Raw genomic sequence first — 25,037 nt, 5'->3', positions numbered from 1 at the left:
CTCAAGAGTGGGTAGAGGAGCAGAATCACTTCCCTCGACCTGCTGGCCACACTTGTGATGCAGCCCAGGACATGGTAGAGCTTTCTGGGCTGTGAGCACACACTGACAGGTTATGTTGAGCTTCTCATCCACCAATACCCACAAGTCCTTCTCCTCAGGGATGCTCTCGATCCATTCTCCTCCCAGCCTGTACTTGTGCTTGGGATTTCCCTTACCCAGGTGCAAGACCCTGCACTTGGCCTTAACTCCATGAGGTTTGCATGGTCCCACCTCTCAAGCCTGCCCAGGTCCCTCTGGATGGCATCCCATCCCTCCAGCATATCACCTGCACCACACAGCTTGGTGTCATCAGCAAACCTGCTGAGGGTTCATGAAATGCTACTTGTCCACTGTTTTAACAAAGGACATTCTTAGTGTAGCAGTGTGTCCCACAATCAGTACCCTGACTTGATGTGGAACAGGAGCCAGAAGCATTTAATTCCATTTCAGATTTAAAATCAAGTCTAGGAAGGGGCCAGAATATTTCTGTGGGGTGGGATTGAGATTTCTGAGCTGCAAGGTATCTCTGGATTTGCAAACCCAGTCACAGGAGCTGGCAAGCTCATTACTTCGTTACTCCAGTGAGATGGAGAGTGGGGGGACTTGGTGTTACTCTGTGATTAGCCTGGGCCACAGTGGCAGTTAGCAGCCAGAAGAAGAGAAAATGTGAAACAGCGTCCTGATGTTTGCCCACAGATTCACACCCATGCCAAGATGGGCATAAGGTGTTTCCCTGTTTCCATCATGGATAAGCAGCAGCACAGAGGAGCCCCCTTGGCTCACAAACTCCTCCCCAGCTCCTGTCATTTACTCGTTGCTCCAGCTGCCCTGGAACACCTCTGCATGAGCATCACGCAGTCGGATGCATTCAGAGTGAGTTAGCCCAGCATGCCTGGGCTAGGAATGTGGTGTTTGTTAGGAAACTCCAAACCGAGAAAGTCTAATGTGACACATGCCAGATGACAACTATTCAGCAGAGCATCTCAACTGCTCAGTGAAGCATCTCTCCCTGTTGTCTGCTGAAACTTCTTGATTCCTTCACCTACCACAGAATTTCTGTCCTTAATTCATCTTTCATAACTCAGTACACGGGTGCTGCTGGCCTTTGAATACCACTGATATGCTCTCTTTGGACATCATCCTGCAGAGTGGATTTAGTGCAAAAGCCTTGGGATATGAGCTCAAATCTGTATGGTTTGGGGGCAATTTTGTGGTGATTTCATAGTAACATTAAGGTTGGAAAAGTCCTTCAAGATCATTGAGTTCAATCTTTTACTCAACACCACCTTGTCGACTAAACCATAAGTGCCACGTCCAGTTGTTTCTTGAATGCTTCCAGGAATGGTGACTCCACCACTTCCCTGGGCAGCCCACTCCAATGTTTGACCACCCTTTCAGTAAAGAAATTCATCCCAAAGTGAAGAAATTCTTCCTGAAGTGAAGATATTCTTCCTGAATTCTAAGTGATGCACGGAGTGAGGGACTAGAGCAATGAGTTTGTACATGTTCCAAAATACTATTTTTTACAGAACTGTAGTCATACCAAAGAAATAGCGAACCAGACTACAAAATCCTACCCACTGCACGTGACAATAACGGGGACTGAATTTACTGCTCTAACACAAGGGCTGACGTTATTTAGGTTATCCAGGTGAGGATGGCGACTGCTGTGACCCTTCCCTGAGGCCACTCTGCCCAGACACGGGCAGCCCTTTGCGGCTTAGCGGGCTCACCCAGAGCCAAGGGCAGTGTAGGGACTCTGTATGAAGCTGACGTCACTCACCGTGTGACGTCACACACATGACGCCACCCAGCTCCCCCCCACCTTGGGGTACCCTCGCCCTCCCCTCCGCCCGCCCACAACCAAGATGGCGCCGGGCGCCTCTGCCAGTACTAGGGATGGCGCGGGCGCGCATGCGCGGGAGGGGGGGCGTGACCGGGTTGGAATTTTGGCGGGTGCCGAGGAGCGCGCGCGGCGGTGAGTGGGGATGTGTGAGGGGACCGGGGGCAAAGGGAACGATCCTGGGGGGGTGGATCCTACCGTCAGGGGTCGGGGAGCCGCGGGGAAGCCCGCGAGGAGGTCAGGGTTCCGCTGGGTGCGGGGGCGGCCGAGCGAGGAGAGAGGAACCGTGAGGGAAAAGGCGCGGGATCCGCGGGGGTCGCTGGCCGTGTTCGTGCGAGTTCTGGAGTTTTGTTCCCTGCTGGAAATGAATATCTATCAAAAGCGGAGTTTTACGGGTAGAACAAAAGTCTCTGCGGCAGGAAGACCCGTAAGCATAGTTAGAATCTGTGAGTCGTCCAGCCTCACAAAGTCGATTTCCCATCTCTTCTCATCGAAACCTCCCTCGGCCATTTATGTCCTCCTGGGATGATTTGTTTTTTTATGGACACTTGTCCATGAAATGGAGGAGCTGTGAGGAATGTAGAATATAACACTTTTAAGAATAATAACTTAAAAATTTTAATAACTAGTTAAATGCTAATTGTATTATGGTGCAAGACTGGTGAGGTGGAAATGGTTATTACTATGGGAAAGTGGTTGGCATTTCTTAAATTCTGTGTCTGTTATGGGCTTTTTTCTAAAAGTAGTGCCCTTATGCTGCAGCGAGTTCAGCACGGGTCAGACTTTATATGTAGAACATGTGCATGAGGGTCTTAAATTTAGTGGACTCCTCATCTGCAGCTGTAAACAAAACCAAGCTGGTGATTTGAAAATCCTCAAAGAAGGATCTTGAACACAATATGTATTTCTAGATAAGCCGTATATGCTTTAACAGTATCACTTTTGTTCTCCCCATAACAGAGAATACTTTTCCCTGGGGAACTCTTGAAGAAATCCCGGTGAAATCATGGATGGTAAGGGGGAAAGTGCTCCTTTACTTTCGGTAGGAAACTTCTTTTCTGATCAGTGTGTTAGTTAATAAGTTGAAGTGTTCAGAAAACTTGGTAAACCTTTTAGCAAAAGGTGTTACATTGCACTGGCTTCATTTGCAGAGGCCTTTGAACCTTCCTTGTTGTCACTTTCTCATGAGGCTGCTCCCTGCCTTCCCTGGTTTGGTGCTTTCCTCAGCAGCAAAGGCTAAATCAGTTTCTTGATTTGCTTAAAATTTCAGTTCTGTCTGTCCCATTGCTCTCTCTGTACTTGATGGTCTTTCTCCCATTATTCATCCATTTGGTCCATATTTCTTTGTTCTCTATGTTCTTCCATGAGCAAGCTATATCTGAGAATATACTTTATTGCCTGCCTTTCCTCTTCCCTTTCCGTTGGCAAAAGCCACCTGGGTGTCTGTTGGCTACACCTTTACAGGTTCCAGTTCTTTTTAACAGTACTGTACAAGTAGCTGCATGGGAGGAAAAGCTGGTGTTGAGTATCAGTTTTCTGCTGACTGGCCAGGCTGTATCACAGGATGAGTGTCTGCAACCACATTTTCACCTGACCTGACAGCAGGAAGCTACTTTGTCTTTCTTTAACCAAAGCTGAAGTGGTTTTTAAAAATGCTGCTCTCAGCTTGCTGCTCTGATTTAGTTTCGGTTGTCATTAGCTTGTAGTTAGAGTGTCTTGGATCCTTTTATTCCTTGGCAGCTTTCCTCTAACTGGGCAGGAATAAATCTGAGTTTAATTTTTGCCTTAGCTGATGATGACTTGGATATGTTGGCCTCCCTCCTGGAAGAAAGTGAAGCAACTGAGGAGAGGAATTCTCCTGAGGAGGAAGATGCCCCAGAGGATGAGGGGGGAGAGCCAGATGAATACGATGAGCTGTTTGATGCAGAAGATGATGCGTCCTACACCGAGGAGGTCAGTGCTGAGGACAGCATGATTGATGAGCAGAAGGAGAACCTGGCTGCACTGTTTGGAGATGTAGATGACCTGCTGGAAGAGGAGGAGGCAGAGGAAGCTGCCCCCAGTTCAGCTCCCAGTCAGGCAAAGGAGAAAACCAACGAAGAACTGCAAGGTTTGATCAGCATCTGTGATCTGTTTTGTTGGATATATTGTCTCTAGAGGGCTAATGGGCAGAAGACAGTGCCTGCTGCTTCTTAGGATGATGCCCAGAGGGGGAATAGAGAAAGTTTTTGTGACAGCTTCTCAGTCCAATTTTCAGTGCTCAGTTGCCAAACTCCCCAAACCTGTTCTTCCAAAATAAAGACAGAGGACTTAAGTAAGCCAGGGAGACTAACCTAGTTCTGGTAAGCAGGATAGGGAAGATTGCCTGTGTACCTGTGCCTTGTCTGATGAAGAGCAATGTTGCTTCAGTCTTCAGGGCTGTCATCCTGACATCTTAGACCAACACAGCAGTCCCTTCCCCCTCAGGGCTTATTGGTAGGACATTCTGCCATACCAGTCAGTGTGGAAGGAGAGGTGTCCACCGAGCTTTCCTGTGTCCAGGCCATGTATTTGATTATATTGGGAGTATTTTGTTATGCTAAGGAGTGCAACCATCAGGCATTAAATTATCTTATGCTTGGTAGGAAAGTTTTATGCAACATGGCAAGGAACATACCACGATCAAGTAAAATATTTATATGAGAGGAGCCAGCTCCAGGCTATGTGGAAAAGTTTCCCTTCACTGTAAGCTGTGTAGTATCAAGTAAATTTGTATTGTGACTTGAGTCTTTGTGTTTTAAGTTCCCATGACGTAGTAAAACTGCCAAACTTCCAGGGATCTCATAAATCCCTCTTTGCACTGGCTTCCTGCTGTCTTCATTATTATCCTTTTTCTTCTTTCTTTCCTAGCTGAGCTGAGAAAATTGCAAGAACAGATGAAGACGTTACAGGAGCAGTTGCAGAAGACTGCAATTGGGCAACAATCCAGTTCAGGCCCTGAGAAGAAAACCCCTGGTAATGAGACTAATTAAATGGATTTATGATTTGTTGGCTTACCAACATGCAATTTATAGGCAGGACTCCAAATAATTCTGAAGTGGGGCACTGAGCAGCAAGGAGGAATGTTGGTCTGATGTACTACCACCCAGGTTGTTTCCTGCAGCTAGAGACTAAATCAGTTTTGGTGTCTGCACCACGGATTAATTCTGCATTGGACAGCTTTCATGAGTAAGTGCTCCAGGCTCTTCTGGAAGTGTCCTTTTTTATTGGCAGATGTTGGTACACCTGGTAAATACAGCTGTGTTTTGTTGCTATAGCATGTTGGTTGTAGTAATGAAACTACATGGGAAAATTGCAAAACAGGGGGATGTTTCTGCTTTCCACATCTTTGAGGTTGCAGTGACATCCAAAGTTTTAGGTTGTCACAGGGAAGAGTCATTTGGACTTTTCCATCCATGTTACATTTCAGATGTTGTCAACTTAGCTGAAGTTACCATGTGGGACCCTGACTTGGACTTGTTATTCAAGAATTTCAGAGTTTGGAGCAATTTTTAGAGTCTGAGTCCAGATCCTGAGAACTCATAGTTTTTCTGTTTTCTTGGCCAGGTAAATCTCCCTGTCTACCCTTAAAGGAAAGGAAAGTTCAGAAGGTGCAGGAATCACCATGTTTCTCGGCCCAGCTGGGCAATCCTTTGCCACCAGCCAAACGAGGACTCCAGAAATCAAAAGTATCCTCAGCAGGTACCATTCTCAGTCTGCCTTTCACTGGAGCACTCCAGGCTTTTGTCAAAAGCTTATAGTTCCCAGCAATGGTGTGAATCTGTCCAGGATAGTTTAACAGTGTTCAGTGCACCAGTAGTGTTCTGATCACAGCAGCACAGAGCTTATTACAGTTAATTATTGTGTTCTTTCTAATGGGTGCTATGCCTTTTTTTTTTCTGCTAAAGAGAACAAGACTCCTCCTCCACAGCAAGTCCTCAGTCTGGCGTTCCAGCCTCTCCAGTCTGCCACAGGGAACACACCCAGTAAGGTGGTCAGAGAGAAGACTTCTCACGTGCCTACATGCTCCAGTGCAACAACTCAGCCAGTGTCTGTGGAAACCTTCTCAGGACTGAGATTAAGGTCAGCAGCCTAGCTCTGTCTGGGCTCAACCCCTCCAGTAATAGGAGAGAAAAAGCAATGTATGTGGTTTAACCATGTCAGATTAGTCACTTGTCACTACAGGATGTAACACAAAGCCACAGCACTGGCTGGTTGATCAGTAATTAGGCAACATTGACTTTTGGCTTAGTACCATGTTTCTGGTTTCACCTTTGCTCTTTTCTAACAAAAAAGCTATAATTTCATTAGCTCTACCTTCCCTGGGATATCCTCAGTGGTGGAACAGTGGGCATGTGCAAAGCCCAACTGTGCTCCAGTTGAGCAGGTTTTTGCACCACAAGGAGAAGCCTCGGGAGCCACTTGCCATCCCCATACTCAGTGTGGCCACAAGAGGACTCTGAATCCTCACGGTGTCTCTCCTCACCAGAACCCTGCTGGATTCCCAGCTCAGTCGGCCATACTTGGTCATTCCTGAAACGAGCAGAGTTAGTGCAGGCTCTGGGCTGAGTTTCAGTGCAGCTATTTGGACAAAAAACAGTAACTTTCTGATATTTGTACAGTGCTCTGAACAAGGGGTTTTGTTTCAAGTGGCCTCAGGGTGAAGTAAGGCACAGAGGCATTTTGCAGCAAGATGTAGTCTCCTAAGGAGAACACTGGATGGTTCCTATTGTCCGTTTATGCCAATGGATGTGCTCTCTTTTCCCCGCTTTCACTTGATGTAGAAAACCCCGGGTGTCTTCAGCTGAAATGGACAGGAAGATGGCCAATAGGAAGCTCATCCGACTGTCCCAGCTGAAGAGCAAACTTGCTGCAGAAAATCTGGAGGAAATAGACTGGGTAACATTTGGAGTCATAGTGAAGAAGGTCACTCCTCAGAGTGCAAATAATGTAAGTAACTTCGTTGTATCACTTGTCCAATTCAAGTCAAATGCTTGGTAGTCTTTCCTGAGAAACCAATTAGGTGTTCAACTTAATCAGCCAACTCTGTGTAGTTAGTGAAAAGCTGCTGTACTAAAGATCTTGGCTCGTCTGGTTTCATGGAGTAATGCTGCTTTTAGTCCTAAGGGTAAGTCCTTAACTTTTCTGGTGCAACTGCCCCAGACAGTAGCAATGGCTCATGTAACCATAGCATAAATCTGTTTTAACTATGCTCATCCTCTGCTATATGTTAAATTTCAGTGTAGAAAAAGGGACTGTGGCTCTCAGGCTTTCTCAAGAGCCTCTTGTTTTAAATGTGCCAACACATTCTATTCTCATCATTTCCCTACGTGGTGTACATGTCCTATAGAAAGTCATTGGTGAAACTGATCTGGATATGCCTCAGTTTTGTCTGTTCAGTGCTTTTTATTCAGCAAGCAAGTGTGCTGTCCAGCTTTAATATCAGAAAGATTGATGGTAGCAGTAATATTGTGCTGTTTTGGCCTTGAAGAATCCCAGAACTGGCAGTAAGGCATAGCTGGAGATTCTCTAACCTTTACTGGGGTTGCAAATTGTGCTTTTCTAAATCAGGAAAACCTTGGAGGGGGGAAATCAGAATAACTCTTTTAAAGCGACAGCAAGAGGGGATGCAGTCAGCATCCCTGTACCAAGGGCTGAAAGGGGACGTCTGTTCCAGGGCAGAACCTTCAGTATCTGGCGGCTGAACGACCTGCAGGATCTCAGTCAGTGTGTCTCGCTCTTCCTGTTCGGTGAAGTCCACAAGGAGCACTGGAAAACAGACCAAGGCACAGTCATTGGGCTGCTCAATGCCAACCCTATGAAACCTAAAGAAGGCTCAGACGAGGTGAGAGGATTTTTCACTTCTCCATCAGCTGTAGATAAAAACCCATAGGTGAACCTTTTCATATCTGGCTGAGATTTAGCTTTATAACACATGTTAAGGTTGAAACTGCAACAGTCTGCCCAACAGTTTGAATTGCATTCAGGGAGTTGCATGGTGTGTATTTGCTCCTGGAAGACTGAACTTCAAGAAGTCCTATTAAGCATCTAAACCCAGAGTTTATTCCAGTGTTTAATCTCTCTGTAGCAGTTGGCTCTTCCACAAATGTGGGGAGTGTATGTTCATTTCATTTCAGTTTATTTAACTACTTCAGTGCAGCACCTATTTCAGCCTAGAGGTCTTTCAAAGCTGAAAAAGGTGGAGAAGCTCATTTCTCTCTTCTAATTAAAGCATGAGATGTGATTCCAAAATCTGAACTGAGGAGAAGCAATATTTGATTTATTAAACAAATAATGTATTATGTAAGTGCATGTCAGTTGTTACATAGTAGTTCACTTGTCTAATTGATTATTTATAAATGCAGAACGTGGTGAATTACCTTTCTGTACGTATCAAAACATTTAAGGTGGCTTGATTTTACTAATAAGTTAATATATTTTTAATACCATATTAATTGCACTGGAATGGAAACCATTCCCACTGACTTCTTTCAAGGGGAATTTCAGTCTAGTAGTTGATCATGTAGTGTTTTGCATTTTTAATTCTCCAAATAGAAAAATTAAGGATCTCATTAATTGTCTATTAAGCTACATAATTGCTTAAATTAGCATGAATAAGCAGTAGAAAGTCCTGTTGGTGAGCAGAAAGGCACACCAGATTTCATGGAAGGGCTGCATTTATCAAAAATGGCTCTGCTTAGCTAAAATGTTCACATATAGAACTACATTAAAACTGACTTCTCAAAGTGTTTCTTGGCTACAGACACAATCCCTGGTATCTTTGGTTGTGTGAAGCAGACATTCTTCTTGCACAGGAGTCAGTTTTGATGGAACCTAGACATGTGGAGAGGGACAGAGAACTCTTGTACAGCTCTTGCTCCCATCCACTGCTTGATATGAGTGCCATCATGGCATCAGAGCCAAGTGGCTCTACAGGACCATTTTTAACTGAGCTTTTTAACAGGACCATTTTTAACTGAGCCTTTTCTCAGTCTGAATAGGACACATGGCTTTCTTAAACTAGGCCTGCATTTTAAAACTGCATTGTTAATACCAGAGGTACCAAATTAGACCAGAGCCAAACCAGTGACATCTGGAATCATGGAATGGCCTGGGTTGAAAAGGACCTTAAAGATCATCTAGTTCCAACCCCCCTGCTCTCAGCAGGGAACCTTCCATGAGACCAGGTTAATCAGAGCCCCATCCAGCCTGGCCTGGAACACTTCCAGGGATGGAACATTCACCACTTCTCTGGATAATCTGTGCCAGTGCCTCACCACCATCACAGTAGAGAAATTTCTACTAATATCCTATCTAAACTCACTCTCTTTCAGTCTGAAGCCATTCCCCCTTTTCCTGTCCAGAGAGAAGCCCATCCAGTCCTCCTCAAGGCATGTTCTGATTTCTTTCTAGGTGTGTTTGTCTGTGGATCATCCCCAGAAGATCCTGCTCATGGGGGAAGCTCTGGACATGGGCACCTGCAAAGCCAGGAAGAAGAATGGTGATCCTTGTGCCCAGATTGTGAACCTGGTCTGTATCTCAGTAGTCAGGACATCATTAAGCTGTTGGTGAAAATCTGGCTGCTCATTTTGTACTGATGCTCTGACTTTTTGGCTTGTTTCTGGATCTTGGCTAACTAAAGTGGGTGGAGAAAGTGAGAAATGAAACCCAGAGAAGCTGCTTCTGTGCTGTCACTGAGCAGCAGCAGGGGAGTTCCCTAAGGCAGGTGCTGCAGTGAAAGGACCCATGAGTGCCACGCCCTTTCACTCTCCTTTGCTCCAGTGTACTGCACTAGAAAACTCATCCAAGGTAAAACAGTAGGAGATTTTTCTTGGGAATGGCTGTTTTTCGGGATAGTTTTAACCCAATGAGTTCCCTGGTCCAGTGTGCCTGCAAGCTGTCAGAATAATTATACCTGAATGTGGGGCACTGGAGAGGAGAGGAAGAGGTATTGGGATCCTTCTCTTAGGACAGTACTGACTTGTGCTAGTTTAAAGGACTTGTGGATTATGTCACTTCATGGCTATGGTGATGCTGTGATACCTGAAAGGGACCCTGTCTAAGTCAGAAGGGTTATAATTAGTAGGGTAGTACTTAAAAGGAGGAGAAAAAATGAAGGAATGAAGAACTGGGGAAGAGCTCAAAGTGTGTGGAGTGTGAGAAAGACAAATACAGAAGGTACTTGTAGCAAAACAAGGTTGTGATTGCAGACCCACTCCAGAAGGTGGCTATGCATACAGTACCTAAAATTGTGTGTAGTTCAGAGTCAAGAATACAGAATCCGGGCAAGAGGTCCTGGATGGTGTGTGAGTTGACTTCAGCCAAGGAGTAGCCTTAAAATTCCTTGAGGCACAGGGTTGTTTCCAGTGATTAGTATAGGCAATTGTGGCTTCGTTTTTCATTGCTGGAGTGTGGGCATGTGTTGGCTTAGGTGGTCAGATGCTGGAGTACTACAGTTCCTTTGGTTTAGCCACAGAAGGACGCTTTAGTGGGTGAGAGGAATGAAGTAAATTGTAGTAGCTGGTGTTCTGTAACAGGCTTCTCCCATTTCTTTCCAGAATGACTGTGAATATTGTCAGTACCACATACAAACCCAGTACAAGAAGCTCAGCTCGAAGCGGGCGGATCTGCAGTCCACCTTCTCCGGCGGCCGCATTCCCAAAAGAGTCGGTCGGAAAAATCCCACTTTGAAGGAGAGGCTGTGTCAGGATGGGTTTTACTACGGAGGAGTCTCTTCAGCAGCATATGCAGCCTCAGTGTAAGATAAACCACTTATTTGTCTTGCTTTTGAACAGAATTTCCCTCCCAAGGGAGCCTGAAGCTATCTCTAGGGGGGGGTCTATTTCGTTAGAGAACACTTTGCCTTAAGTGCATTCACCAAATAGGAATAACTACCCCACATTTCAAGTAATCCTCCTGGCCCCATGGGGTAACAGAGCTGCTGTTTGATAGGAAAATTTTAAGCCATTGCTAAGATGTGGTAAAGGGTGTTCCTACCTCTAAATTAATACTGTGATGAAGCCAGGCAGCATTGGGTTTCAGTAGATGAAATTAATTTTTATCATGAGATCCCAAGCATTTGAGTCTCCCAGAGGAGTATTTTTCAGTGTAACTGTATTTTGTAATGGCTCACTGCATTTAATCCCAGACACAGTGTATTCTGTGTTTCCTCCTCTCTTCCTTGGCTGAAATAATAGAGTGTCACTGTGTGTTAATAAAGAGACAGGAGTGACCAAGATCAGTATGCATCTCATAACTAGCATGGAGGGGCCGGGTCCTTTATCCAAATCCCCTGAAGACAAGTGTGGAAAGATGAGTCACAGCTGGATCAAGCCCTGTGCTTGGACACAGCTTTTGTTCCCTTATCACTGCCCTCTGATACCTCTGGTGTGACTCTACAGAAATGAAGCAATTCCAACCTCCTTTCCATCTCTGCAACTAACTGTGAGCAAAGCTTAGGTATGATCTATGTTTAGTTTTCTCTCAATGCATAGGAAATACATATTTCAACACAGAGAGAAATGGGAGATCCTAACCATTGTGCTGGAATTTGGATTTAGGTCCACATCCTTTCAAAGACAGACAGATGACACTTCAGGGTGGCTGGAGTTTTGTTGAAGCACTGGGCTAGAATTCAGGCTCCTGTCCTTGCTCTAAGCACAGGAAAACTCTGATGTTCTGGTTTTGTTTCCTCTTTCCAGTGCAGCAGCTGCAGTGCCAAAAAGGAAGATTCAAACCACTCTTTCCAACCTGGTTGTGAGAGGAGCTGATGCAATTGTCCAGGAAACCAAGCAGAAAATTGGTACCCACTTCCCCATGTAGTCTCTTCACCCTTTAGATATTTCCAGCTCAATGTGTAGATGTGTCCCAGGACCTGCTAGTCACTGAATGAACCTGGCAGTCAGTTTGCTGCAGAGATAGCCCTTTGCTGGCTGCTTTCTCAGTTGATCAAAACCCCTCTTCCCTCCTGAGATCACAGCTGCAGGGCAAATGTAACTAAGCAACTGTGTAGCTCCATGGATCTTTTTTCATCAGTGCCCACGAATTAAGTCCCCTGTTCTGTCTTTGGACAGTGACAGAAGATCTTTGCCAGATAAATGGGAATTGGAAGTTTTAAGAACTTTGAACTAGAGGATTTATTTTATTTGATTAAAATAAATTACTTCTGTCAACCTTGAAAGCTTCCAAGGAATACTAAGTATAAATCAGTCTGGTCTGCAATGCAGGGGAGAAACCACCCTGTTTCTAGTCCTTTTCTTTTGTGATCTTCAAAGCATGTTCCTTCCATAGCCTTTGGGATGTCACTGGTCTTCTCTGCCTCTGTTTTGTTTCTGTAAAGCACTTAATATTATACCCTCTTCGTGTTCACTGGAGAGCAGGTGACAGATTATTTAAACTTTGTTCTAGGTGCCACTTAGACATCTTATTTACATCTTGCAGTTCCATCAGTTGCCTCCATTTCAGGCAACATAGTGTATGTCTGTAGCAGCTTTCAGCAGCTCTTAATTCTCCAGGGATAAGGTGTGGAGTCTTCAGGACTTTCAAGCATTCAAAAAATGGGAACAGTGGGAGTAACACAGCCAAGGCTGATGAAAAACTGACTGACGAAATTGCTGACAGCATAGAAATGTCTTTGTGATGTGCTTTGTGAAGACAAGGCCTTGGGCAACTAAATGTAATGTAGAGGTGGGCCTTGCTTTGGGAAGTGCTCACTCAGGTGACCCACAGGGGTTTCTTCCACCCTAGATGACTCTACATCTCTAAAGCCAGGCCTGCTTCCCTTTCTGGCTCCAAGTCTGTTGTATTTCTGCCCCTTCCACTCCAGGTGCAGCAAAGAGATCCATGCAATGTTCTGAGGAATTCAAGGAACTGCTGGCACAGCCAACTTTTGGAGCACGAAACCTCTGCAAACACTGGACCAAAGCAGGTATTGTCCTTTAGCCTAAAGGAAAACCCACTCGTGAAATCACTCTACACGCTCTGAACAAACATTAGTGGCTTTTTATTTTGGTTTGTTGTTTTGTTGGGGTTTTTTTCCCAGATGCTGAAAAGAAGCAAGGCGCCAATTTCCAGTCTATCTCTGCTTCAGCACTGCTCAAGCAACAGAAACAGAAATTGCTGGAGGCCAGAAAAAAGCGATCTGAAGAGATTCAGAGGAGGTAAGGCTTTCACAGGAAAGGTTCTGTTATTGTAGCCCTAAGTATAACAGGGTTTTAATAGAAACTTCGTTCAAATAGAAATACCCTAGTATTCAGTGGAGAACCAAATGTTCCAGCACAGTACCCAGCAGCTGGAAGGCATGATGGGAAGAGGCTGATTAGAGTAAGAAACTGGAATCAGGAGTCCTGGTTCTGTTCACTGCTGGCTTGCAAGGGTCTTCTGAACCTTAAGATTTGCCAAGTGCTTTGTGCATATGTTGTTAACAAACCTAAGAAGAACCTCAGAAGAGCCATCCTGGATGAGGCTGAGATTGATGCAGCCAAGTAGCCTCAAAAGGCTCAACAGGAGCCAAAACAGAACCCAAAGGAGAATAATAGCCACAATCATGATGATATTTCCCCCATATATTCTTCTAGCCTACAACAGCGAGTATTTTGGGGACTTTACAAGCTGAAGGTGATGTCTGTTACAATAGTTCTGAAGGAAATTTTTCCCTATGAACCTGTTCAACCTCCATTGTGACCTACATAAACAAACATTTATGTGGCTCCTGGGACATAGAACCCCCTGCTTAACTACCTGTTCTGCAATGAAGCCCATTTTTCCAAGTGCTTTCACTTCCCACGTCCCAGCTTTGTTTGATGCCTCTCTCTCTGATTTTAGTTTTGGAAGCAATTGGTCATTCACTCATTCTGGTGGCTTCTTCAAGTCACTCTTGATTTCAGTGACCCAGCGAGTTCTTTACCAGCCTTGTTTTCCTCTCCTGAATGCCTAAATTGCTATATGTTTCTTTTAGCAATAAAAGGCCAATTAGTGAAAATCACAGTCTGCATCTCCTCCTATTTGTTTCTTAAACCTTTCTATCTCTTTGACTTGTGTCCCTAATTGAATAAATCGTTCTTGTCTTACAAGGTTTCTCCAGAGCACAGGTAAAGCCAGCAGTCCTGCTGTCCCATCCTCCTCCAGACAGACCTCCCTCCATTCCCCAGTGGCTGGGGCAGAGTTTCCCAAAGATGCAAAAATGTCCACTCCTCAGAGGCCCAGGCTGGGCACTGGCTTCTCGGAAGGAGAAGATATCCTCTTCTTTGACAGGTCTCCACCTCCTCCAAGAACAAAGCTGGACAGCTTGGCTGAAGCCAAAAAGGTACGAGCTCTTTGGATCTTTTAAGTATTAAGAAGTAGAGGTTAAGGGAAATTCGGTTTGTGGTAGTAGAGGAGTCTTTGGTCACATGGGCCAGCTCAGTTCTGATGGTAGTGAAGCTTATGATTTTTGGGATCACACTGGCCTATATTCCAGCACACAGGAAACCTGTGGTTCCTGATAGTGCCAAAGTCCATGCTACTATCTTGCCTGTAGTCAATCCCTTAAGGCAAGGGATTTGTGCTGAAAATCTCTAGAGTGCTAAACTCTGCCTGTTTGCTCTTTGGCATTGCTAGTGCAGTGTATGGTGGGTGTTTTCCAGGTAAGCAACAGTGAATTAAACTGGTTTAGCTATGTTGTGCCATGAGTTTGGATAATTTTGGTTTCTAGACAGAACAGACTGCATCTTTGCTTGGCAAAACCCTGCTCACAAGTTTGTCAAAGAAACCTTTGTCTTCCAGCAAGAAGGAAGGAGTTTTAGCGTTCTGGGAATGAAATTAAAAGGAATAGTTGTATGCAGTTTTCTGTTAGCTCCAAATTATTGTCAATTTATGTAGAAATCTCAAGTGTTTTGATTTCTCTGGAAAACTTACTCATTTGTGAAGCAGGTAAAGCACAGCTACAGAGATACCAGGCCTGATGACACCCATGCAGGACTGATATTACGGTTTGGGAAGTCATGAGATGTTGGGTGATGCGGTGAATCAGAGCTGGGAGTTTTGCTGGGCCTCTCTCCAGCCAGCTCCATGCTCAGACCACTGGATTTTGTCTCCTCAGTTTTGACAGCCTTCCTCTGCTACTTCTGGGAGTAGGAACATGGGAGCCAGACAGGTCATCCACACTTTCCTTGCTCTTTCCTGTTTTCCAGCTGGCTGCAATCCACCGACTGCGAGCAAAAGGACAGATTCTGGCTAAAACAGACCCAAACAGTGTCAAGAGGAAACGGGCTGATGCTGATGGTGTCCTAGAAATTGTTGAAAGAGTTGAGAAAAATGTTGCTCAGCCACAAGGTGCAGAAGCAGAGAATGGTATGTAATGTTAGCTTCCAGAACAGAAAAAATGTGCTTCTGTCCTTCTGAACAGAGCAGTAGTTGCTGGGTTAAGGACTTAATTGCTGTGCTAAAGAGAGGCCAAGTTAGGTCTGTTTGAAACTTCAGGGGTTTGTTGTAAAGACTAAACAATCTCTAACCGTGTGGAGAGAGTGTGAGATGTAATCTGTGTAGCTCCCTGTCCTCACCTCTATTCCCTTCTGGCACCTGACCATCTGCAATGCAGGGCTGACATAACCAAGGAAAACCAAGAAATAATCCCACCTTGGAAGGTATCTGAATTTTCTGTGGGAACTTCAGTTTGCCTGCTGGTGATTTACTGTGTGATCGTGGATAAATTGCTTAATTCCCTTTAAAGCTTCTCCATCAGTCAGTGAGGCAACACTGCTTGCTCTTCTGGGATTAACATGAAAATTCCTGGTACAGTGCTTTGAGAGAAGATGCAACATTGTTTAAAAAAATGCTTTTATTTTTTCTGAAGCCATATTTGAACTTGGCTTCATGTTCCTGAACTACAAAAGGCTGCTGTTTGAGCTGAACATCTGCCTGAGAGACCTGAGACCTCCAAAAACTCCTGCAGAGATCATGCTTAGAAATCACAACCTTGTTTTGTAGGACTGAGCCTTTTTGTCTCCCTAGATCTGAATGAGCTGGAGCCTGCCCAAAAGAAACGGTGTGAGCAGCTGGCCTATCTGGAGTCAGAAGAGTTCCAGAAAATCCTGAGTGCCAAGTCCAAGTACACAGATGTCCTGAAAGAGGTATGGCCTCAATCCAGCCATGACTGAGGGCGCAGAACTGGGGAGCTGACTGGACTCCTCATAGTGATTTCAGGAACATGTCACAGGCACCAGATCCTCCTGATGAAAAGGGTCAGGTGTCTCTGAGCACACAGGGTACAGTGCCTGCAGGTCAGCACTACTGCCATAGCCATAATAAGGCCAAGTTGCCATCAGGGTTTGTTTTTTCCTGTGTTTGAAAGAATCAGTGAAGTTTCCTGATTAGTGGTGATCAAAGAAATCGTTCTGCTTTAAAACAGTCACATGCCTATTTTGTCCCTCATTTCTTGACATCTTGGCCGCATAAAGCCATCTGCCACCTTCCTGTGTGACTCATGTCAGTCATGGAGCCTGTGAAATGCCAGTAATTGCCCTGAGGAGCTCAGAGGTTGGGTGTCTCCCATTGGAGTCTTTGCTGAGCATGTTCCCAGGGATACAGCACCTCCAGTGCCACAGACTATTGTGTTAGACATGTATTGCTATGAAGTCATAGTTGTTTTAAGGTCTTCTGAGGAGTAATATTTTGGCTAAGAACCAGTTCCATTCATTACATCTGCCTACCTGCCCTCTCTCTGCACTGTCCTCATGGGCATGTCCTTATTTCTGTACTTTATGCTGTTGTTAAACCCACCCACTCATACATCTCAGAGTGGCTCATTGCAGTGTTGGTGTAGCATGTTTACAGTATGGATTATTTGAAGCAAAAGAGATATGGTGTTTCTCTGCTCCCAGACTGCAATCTGCTTCAAGCAGGCCTGGTAATAATTTGCCCTAAGGCCATTTATGGAGTGGCTTCTCCCATCTTTGTCTCCCCACAACCCTCTTTTTGTGCTCCCCAGGCTGAGGCTGAACTGCAGGAGCAATACTTTCAGCCACTGGTGAAAAAGGAAGAGCTGGAAGAGAAGATGAGGAACATCAAAGCAGTGAAATGTCGAGTTGTGACGTGTAAAACGGTGAGGGAAGGGGAGCCAGGGTAACAGCAGTGGAGTGGAGCATGGATGGTACAAAATGATGCTGGATATCCTGCAGACTCCCATCTGTCACTCTCTTGGCTGTGGTCCAGCACAGGGATCAGATGGAGACAGTTTTGTTCCTTACGCCTGTTGCTGAGAGCAGCACTGGCTGAGACATGGCAAGGCAGCAAGGCAGACTTTAGTGCTGTGCTGAACATCTCATCTTGGTGTTTATGCCAGTGGGTTCCTTGAGCATTGGTGTCCTGAAAATATTTCTCAGTTTCTTCCATGAAGTGCTTCATACCAGGACACTCAGTTCCCCATATTACACAACAAAATAAGCAAAGCGACTTGAAAACATTAGCAGTGGGTGGGAATCCTCTATCTGCATTTCCAGGGACTTTGCCATCAGGAAGGGGAGGGGAGCTTTGTGACTCTCCCAAATGTGCTGAGAGAAAGGGAAGTGTTGTCTCCCATTCCTGGAGTTTCAGCCCCTGCTGAACTTTCCCTTTTGCTGCCTTCCCTATCAGTTTGGGGGCTGCACAGAGGGCCACTGTGTGCCCCATAAGGTGCTGGGAGCAGGACCACAGGGTGGTGGCAAAGGAAGGATGGCATTAAAAGGAGCAGTGACGAAGCCTGGGGTGGTGACCAGTGATAGGACCCGAGGGAATGGCCTGAAGCTGTGTCAGGGGAGGTTTAGGTTGGATATTAGAAAAAGGTTCTTCCCCCAGAGGTTGGTTGGGCACTGGAACAGGCTCCCCAGGGCAGTGGTCACAGCACCAAGCCTGACAGAGTTCAAGAAGTGTTTGGATGATATTCTCAGGCACGTAGTGTGACTCTTGGGGATGGTCCTGTGCAGGGCCAAGAGTTGGACTCGATGATCCTTGTGGGTCCCTTCCAACTCAGCTTATTCTGTGATCCTGTGAAAGGTCTGACTGGTGGGCTCCTCAGGATGGGAGAAGACAGGGATGCTTCCCTCTGAACATTCAGCTGTTGCTGGCCCACAGAACAGGTCTCACACTGGTGAAGCACTCACAGCTCTCTCTCTCTCCTCTCTGACAGTGTAATTACACCTATTTCAAGCCTCTGGAGACGTGTGTGCAGGAAAAGCACGACTACTGCTGGCATGATGCCATCAAGCGATTTTTCAAATGTCCTTGTGGAAGCAGAGCTATTTCCCTTGACAGGCTCCCAAAAAAGCACTGCAGGTAAGAAAGAAGCCTCATGAAATAGTGACTGGGACTTTTGTACCGTCCATTCACAAATAACACGTTGTGAGTTGCATAACCATGTCCTAAACCAGAGACATTAGCCCTTGTGCTAGGCAGCGTGGGCAGGGTGTGGGGCTAGTTTTGTACTCCCTCATACTGTGCAGCAAACACACACCACAGTGGTCCTCACCTTCCATCTTCATCTTGCAGTACCTGTGGCCTCTACAAGTGGGAGCGAGATGGGATGTTAAAGGTAAGTGTGAGCAGCAGTTCCTGAGCACCTCAGCACTCTGGCTGCTCCCCTTGGTACTTTTGTCCCCCGCTTTGCTTCCCCGCCCTTATGAGCTTCTGGCAAAGCCAAGCAGCTCTGCATTTTGTCAGGGACACGCAGGGACCTGCAGGCTGTGTTTTAGTGGACTTCCTCCTCTTGCTTTCTGTTCTCAAAGCTTTGTTTCGTTTAACCAGGGAATTTGCTTTCAAACAAAGTTGTAAGAATTCAAAATGTCAAGGTCCCTAGAGTGTCTGTCCATATTTAATCAGATTATTTAGCCCTACCACAACTTCTGTCAGAGAAGTGTTTGGGAGACATCTATGCTTAACTTCTTTTCTCCATGATTCATGTTTCCAGGAGAAAAAAGGTCCGAAGATTGGTGGAGAAACACTTTTACCAAGAGGAGAGGAACAACCAAAATTTCTCAATAGTCTTAAGTGACCTGGAGTTGATTTTTTTTTTTCCCACAACCTAAGGATGGATTTCTGTACCTGAAACACACATTTATACTGGACTGCCAAGAGGATTCAGGTTTTAGGGATGTATGGGGGGGGGAATCAATTCTTGATGAAAAGGACATCTTCAAGGTGTCCACCAGGCCACTGCATGGATATTGAGCTTTGGTCTTTTTTAAATTGACTGAATAAGGCTGCATGTGAAATGCACATTTGTGCCTGTTCTTTCCAACTAACAAAACAAGAGTGACCTCACCAGACTTTTATGTGACAAATCATCATGAACTGGAGGGACAGTAGATTCTTTAAGCACTTGTGAAATTAATACTGTGATGTGATGCAATTAGTACTAAATGCCAGCCTGTCAGGTTTTTCAGCTCTTGGTCTAAAAGGGGTGTGAGAGGATTGTAGGCACAGACCATTCTCTATTGGCTTAAAAATTACTCACTTTGAACCCCTAGGAACAGAAACAGTTTCCAAGTTTTTCCTTGGCTTAGGTGTTACAAAACCCTTCCATGGCTCTGGCATTGCAAGCCAGTGGTGTGTACAGTGGAGACTCAGGAGCTCCCTGTCCCACAGTCCATGTCATGTTCCCGGCACCATCCACTTCTAGGGCTACAGACCTGCAACTCCCACTTCGAAAAGCATTTTAATGAATGTGGGACCACTTTGTGAGTGGTTTTAAACAGCTGAGTGATTACATTTAAAAGCTTTTACCCATTTTCTGGCATTTTAAATGGGGGCAGTGGCTGTCGCAGACCAAGCAGGACAAGATCTCCTTCCAAGGGGTGGCTCCTGAGAAGGGCTGTCTCCATACAGGTGTTTTTCTGAAAGCACCTCTCTAGGGGTGCCTGGGGCATTTGACCAGCTTTTCCTGGACCTGAGCCTTCTGCTGTCCCTAGCCCAGGCCCAACAGGATCACAGGACATTTTTAACTGCCTAAAACCACTAGAACCTCAGTGATTTGATCAAAGTGCCACCAGCAGTCCCAGTGGCCTTGTCAGTGCCTCTTGTTTGCTTGCACAGGGGCTGGGAGAGAAATAATTTGCTTCATTTGAAGAGAAATAAGTTCATTTGAAGCAACTGGACAGATTCACCTCAGCATTGTGCAGCCCTCATCTCTTACTGGTGCTTTTACTGGGCAGCTTGGCCTATTGCATTGGTTTCAGTCTTGGGTCGGTACCATTTAACTGGTGGGGTGACACTGGTAGGTGACTAAATATGTCACTGTCCCCCGTGGATTCCTCATCCAGAATAAATAGAGTGCACAATAAAACACTCCCTGGGTCTGTATGGTGTCATTGCTCTGAGGAGGAGGATGAGTTGCTTCATCAACATCTTCGTTTGCCCACGAGCTCGGTGCCGAATCGCCAAGAGGAGCTGGTTTGTGGTCCATGACTCCAGCTGCCACACAGTTTTCTCGGGAGTTTCGAACCTGGAGCCCACAAAACCATCAATTCCACATCAATATCAGCCTTTAGTTGGCAAGTTGAAAGCTTCGGACTTTTTCCAGTTCCTGTCCTTTGGGCCAGTGGAAAAGGGATTCTGCAGAAATTAAATTGTCAAAGGTGGGGGTAATGCTTTATCTTCATAAATACCCCCAGGACTGGGATGTGTAGCAAAGGTATGTGGGAGTGAAAGCAATACTGAGTTCATGCTTGTATGCAAAAACAGGGTGAAGAAACCAAGGCCCATTGCTTTGCTTAAAACCCAGCAGTAAACAAGGAGTGGGAGAGACTGATGGGTTGCATTTTATGTGCCTCATTATTTTTTTATACACTTTTCCTGTGCCAGAGATTATACTGCTATGCTGATTCCTGAGCACTTGGCTCTTAACAACGTGGAAGCCAAGACAAGGACTGGAATCAGGATGGTCACAGAGTGAGGAGATTAAGAGAGACTGGCAGATGGTTTGCCCAAAGCTGTCTCCAAAATGGGTTTGGCATTGCCATATCTGTGAGCAAAGGCTGTAATAAAGAGTCATGAAGTGTCTGCTAGGATTTAAAAGTAGAAAAAATAGCTCACAACAAGGAGATTGATGTTAATGTTGGCCAAAACCATGGTAACTGCGCTGAAATACAGTGCCAAGGAAGCACCTACCAGCTCCTGGGACTCATTAACATTTCCTGATGATTTTTGGAGAATTAATGATTGGAAAGCCAAACTCCCCCAGGGCTGGAAGGCTTCAGGAGAGGTGTCCAGCCCTGCACACCAAAACTACATCCCAGCATCCCAGAGCATTGAGCTGAACTACAGGAGGATGTCCTGGAATAAAGAGGAGTCATCTCCGAACAGCTCCCCAGTCCTGCAAACCACAGCCATGCACCCATGGGCAGAATTTCTGAGCCATAGAAACAACACAATGCAAAACAGAACATGGTTTTGCCCTAATTTAATTTTTATTTCAAAAATAAAAATAAAATCCATGTCTTCATCAGCTATACCAATGACTTCCATGTGAGCTCTGATTCACTGGTTTATTTTGAATGGAAAAAGGATGTCAGAAACTTTAAAAACATAACCATGCATAGATTTTTTATATTATTAATTTCATCTAACTATAATAATTATGATTATATTAAGATTATTAATAACTTTTCATTAATAGAGCATCAGCCAAAAAGTATATCAAGAGGGAGACTAGAAAAAATAATCAAGAAGCAATGCACAAACTCTCATCATAATTTTTCTTTGATTACCTAAACTAACTGCAGCAATCTGATTTTGTAGGTCAGGTGTTCCTGGAAGTCCATCAGCTGTTAAGCCTCACTGCAACTATTTTGTATTAGAATAAAATGTTTTTGTAATGCAGCATTTGGGCAAGTTCTTTACACAGAGGGCAAACAGCACATAAATCTGACTCCTCAGGAGCTGATGCTCAGGCACGTTTTCCATCCTAGTCTTTAGAGGTCACTTTAAAGATTCATTCTTTGTCTTTGCACAGGACAGACAACAACACTAAATGAAATAAAAATTCTAACACATAAAACCCCACTTGTCATAAACCAAATGCTCGTTGCATTGATGTGTTGTACAGAGGTGACACCACAGATCAACACTTCCCTGGAAGTGTTCAAGGCCAGGTTGGATGGAGCTTGGAGCAACCTGTTCTAGTTGAAGTTGTCTGCCCATGGCAGGGGGTTGGAACCAGATGATCTTTAAGGTCCCTTCTAACCCAAACCATTCTCTAAACAATGCCCTCCTACTCCTGCAATTTCAGTTATAGTCACCTGAAGAGCTGCTGGCACAAGCTTGCCCTACCTGGGTTGATTTGCATTGGAAGATACCAAGGCACGTGGATGAAATAAATTTTGGCAGTTCAGAGGTGGGAAAGGTGATGAGCAGAGCTGGAGGAGGGACTTGCAGAGCTCCTTGGCTGCTTCCCAGAGATCTGAAGGGGTTGCCTGGGGAGCAAGGGCACTTCTCCAGCACAGGCAGGCAGCAAGAAGCCTTATCAGCAAAAAAGCCAAAAATGCTTGTGAGTTACAAGATAAGGTCGTGAATTAAGATTAGCACAAGGTCTGGAGCAGAAGTTATATTTTTCTTGTCCAAATTCAATTACTTCTTTCTCCAGCTGCTCTTGGATCATGTCCTTAACATCAGTGTAGTAGCCCTCTGAGCTGTGAGGCAATTGGGCATCATTCACTGCCCCTTTACACTGCCCCTATCGTTACAAATGATTGCTGAAAAAAACCTCGTGCGTCCCAGATCATGGACACCCCACCCTCCCTCACAGGTCCTGTCAGCAAGTTCCTTCCTCCTTTCCAAGCACTCCTGCTCTCCTGTCCCCTTGGAGCAATACCCTTCCTGGAGAAATTCCCTTGCTGACATGCTTTTGCCAGACACCTCAGAGCAGAAAACAGCTCCGGTCTCAGCTCTGCTGCACCACAAAAGGGTATAAAAAGTCAAATCTACTTAGAAAAAACTGTAATGTAGTTAATAAAACTTTCTTTCCCCCCCCCCCAGTTTCTCTTACATGAAGTACGACTTTGATCTACAGCACTGGAAGCCAAAGCCAGGATTCTAAAATCCTTCCTCTGGCACCTGTCCAAGTGTCTCCATATCAAAGCGCTGAGCGTGCAACCGCTGTCAGCAAGGTCAGGAGTCAGACTAAATCTGACATTTCTGAACTGTTAGTCTGGAAAATAGCACATAAATTCTAAGCAAAGAATCTTCGCTGTGTTTACTGTCTTTTACCAAGCTCCAGAAGGCCCTTGTTTTCAACACGTGAAACGTCAAGGCCAAAAAAAAAAAAGGTGTCTTAAACATTGAGTCTGCAGGTGCAGAAGGACAAATAAGCAGCTGGGTGTCTAATTTTTACATGTTCCTTTTTTAAACTCGGTTTAAAAAAAAAAAACAACAAAAAACCAACAACAAAAAAAAGGCAAGGCGTGGTTAACATGGTGCAGAGACCTAAACTGCAGAAACATTAAATTAGAATATTTTGGATGTAACATGCTGTTACATACAACAGCACTTCAATTTAGGTATTTAGGTACATGCATGTACCTCCAACATGTGAACCCAAACATCTGCTGCAAACCACATTATAAGAAACGTATCTTACCAAGCCAGGGCTAACCTAAATCACACTAACACCACAACAACTTAATATATTTTCAGAATTGTTTCTAATTCAATTCAATTCAAGCAACTTTTCTAAGAGGGTAAGTGCTGCTACAGTTAAATACACGGTGACCCAGGCATGTTAACAGCTTCTGCATTTCCCTCCCCCTGGAGCTCTGCATAATGGATTGGGAAGTTTGTTTGTCAGCCAGAATCCAAGGAAAGCCAACACATGAGGAAACTGCACCTACCCATTACATACATTAACACAGTTTCTTGTTGTATGAAAAGTGATGTCAATCTGCTGCTGCTAACAACCCCAACATGAACACAAAGCACAAAGCCATTTGGTATTGGACAGAGCACGTATTAGAGCATCACGTAACCTTCCAGAGGGGTTAGTCTGACCTGCCCAGCTTGGACATTGCCCTCACCTTGGCATCAAAACATGTATACGTTCACAAATCTCTGCTGGGTTTTCCCACCAGTGTCCCCTTTTGGCTTGTTACCTCTGGCAGAGTACAGGATCTGAACCGCTCTTCATCTTCCCAGAAATTATGCACTTTACCAACTTTTTTTCAGACTGAATGAAGCTGGGTCTGCAGATCTCGTCTCATTATCAGAACTCCTGGTGGATTCATCTCCTTGTGTCCCAGGGAGAACTGCCAAGAAACCCTTCCCACAGCAGACACAAAGGGCACTTGGAAGAAAATAATTAAGTAGTAATTTAAATTAAATTTTTGATTCTTGTATACATGAAGATACAATTTACCCAAACGTTTTTGGCTGAGCAGCAGGAGCAGTTATCTGGGGTATAAACTAAGGAGTATTCACTCAAGCACAATAGAGTATGAAAACAGCACTGCAGAGAAATGACACTTCTCCTAACACTTCACAGGGAAAGCACAGGAATTCATTTCAACAAGTTTAAACAAACTGAACTGTGTCCTGCCAGGCAGAGAGAACAGTCTGCTCCAGAGGACAGTAAACCCCCCTTGCTAATGAAGCCTCACAACTGCTTTGTGCGTGGATTGGAGCTTCACACAGAGAAACTCTAGACCTTACCTGTCAAGAGTCACACAAGGTGTGAGCAGGACACAGCCTGTGCAAATGCAACAGTGGTGAGTGAAGGGAAAGCAAAATGTGAGAGGAGCAGCTGAGGAGGGAGATTAGGAAGAAAAATGCTTGGGATAGTGAGGAGGAAGAGGCACTTGCAGCTCCAGCAGCTCATCTTGGTAAAGGCACAGAGTATTTAAACTTTTCCCCTCACACAACCCTTTTGGGAATAGTATGTTCACAGGCATGTTATGCCTAGCACCACTCAGAAGCAAACAAGCACTTTTGGAGAGACAAGGTTCAAGAGCAACCTTCACAGCAAGGTTCAGGATTCAAATAACTTCATTTATTGTTCACAGGATGCTTGGGAACATTGAAAAAATTAAAAATCAAAAAGACCTTTGTTCTAACAAGTAATTTTTAGTTCTCCAAATCCATTTATCTCCTCCTGGTTCCCGTGCTCTGCAGGAAAAACTCCTTCAGTATAAACCTGAAAAGG

At 45.0% G+C, this 25,037-nt stretch overlaps 1 protein-coding gene across 2 annotated transcripts; it reads left to right on the top strand.

Annotated features, from left to right (window-relative positions):
* Positions 1–1,960: 1,960 nt before the first annotated feature.
* On the top strand, positions 1,961–21,359 carry MCM10 (minichromosome maintenance 10 replication initiation factor). Of its 2 annotated transcripts, XM_064656490.1 has the most exons (20): positions 1,961–2,017; positions 2,843–2,895; positions 3,672–3,992; positions 4,772–4,876; positions 5,468–5,602; positions 5,809–5,983; positions 6,685–6,850; positions 7,578–7,745; positions 9,314–9,430; positions 10,459–10,658; positions 11,602–11,702; positions 12,726–12,827; positions 12,942–13,059; positions 13,973–14,204; positions 15,070–15,229; positions 15,890–16,008; positions 16,866–16,979; positions 18,042–18,187; positions 18,401–18,443; positions 18,819–21,359. In XM_064656490.1, the coding sequence occupies exons 2-20, from the start codon at positions 2,889–2,891 to the stop codon at positions 18,900–18,902; spliced, it is 2,613 nt and encodes an 870-aa protein (XP_064512560.1). In that variant the 5' UTR covers positions 1,961–2,017; positions 2,843–2,888; the 3' UTR covers positions 18,903–21,359. The 2 variants fall into 2 exon arrangements, with proteins under 2 accessions (XP_064512560.1, XP_064512562.1); XM_064656492.1 differs by lacking the exons at positions 1,961–2,017; positions 2,843–2,895; positions 3,672–3,992; positions 4,772–4,876 and adding an exon at positions 4,912–5,089.
* Positions 21,360–25,037: the final 3,678 nt, after the last annotated feature.

Source organism: Pseudopipra pipra, chromosome 5 (genome assembly GCF_036250125.1).
Source record: "Pseudopipra pipra isolate bDixPip1 chromosome 5, bDixPip1.hap1, whole genome shotgun sequence".
NCBI lineage: Eukaryota > Metazoa > Chordata > Aves > Passeriformes > Pipridae > Pseudopipra > Pseudopipra pipra.
This window is presented reverse-complemented; position numbering and strand designations above follow the sequence as displayed.

Coding starts and splice junctions, on each gene's coding strand:
- MCM10 (XM_064656490.1), top strand. Junction 5,603..5,808: donor ATCAAAAGTATCCTCAGCAG/GTACCATTCTCA, acceptor TTTCTGCTAAAG/AGAACAAGACTCCTCCTCCA. Junction 16,980..18,041: donor GAGTTGTGACGTGTAAAACG/GTGAGGGAAGGG, acceptor CCTCTCTGACAG/TGTAATTACACCTATTTCAA.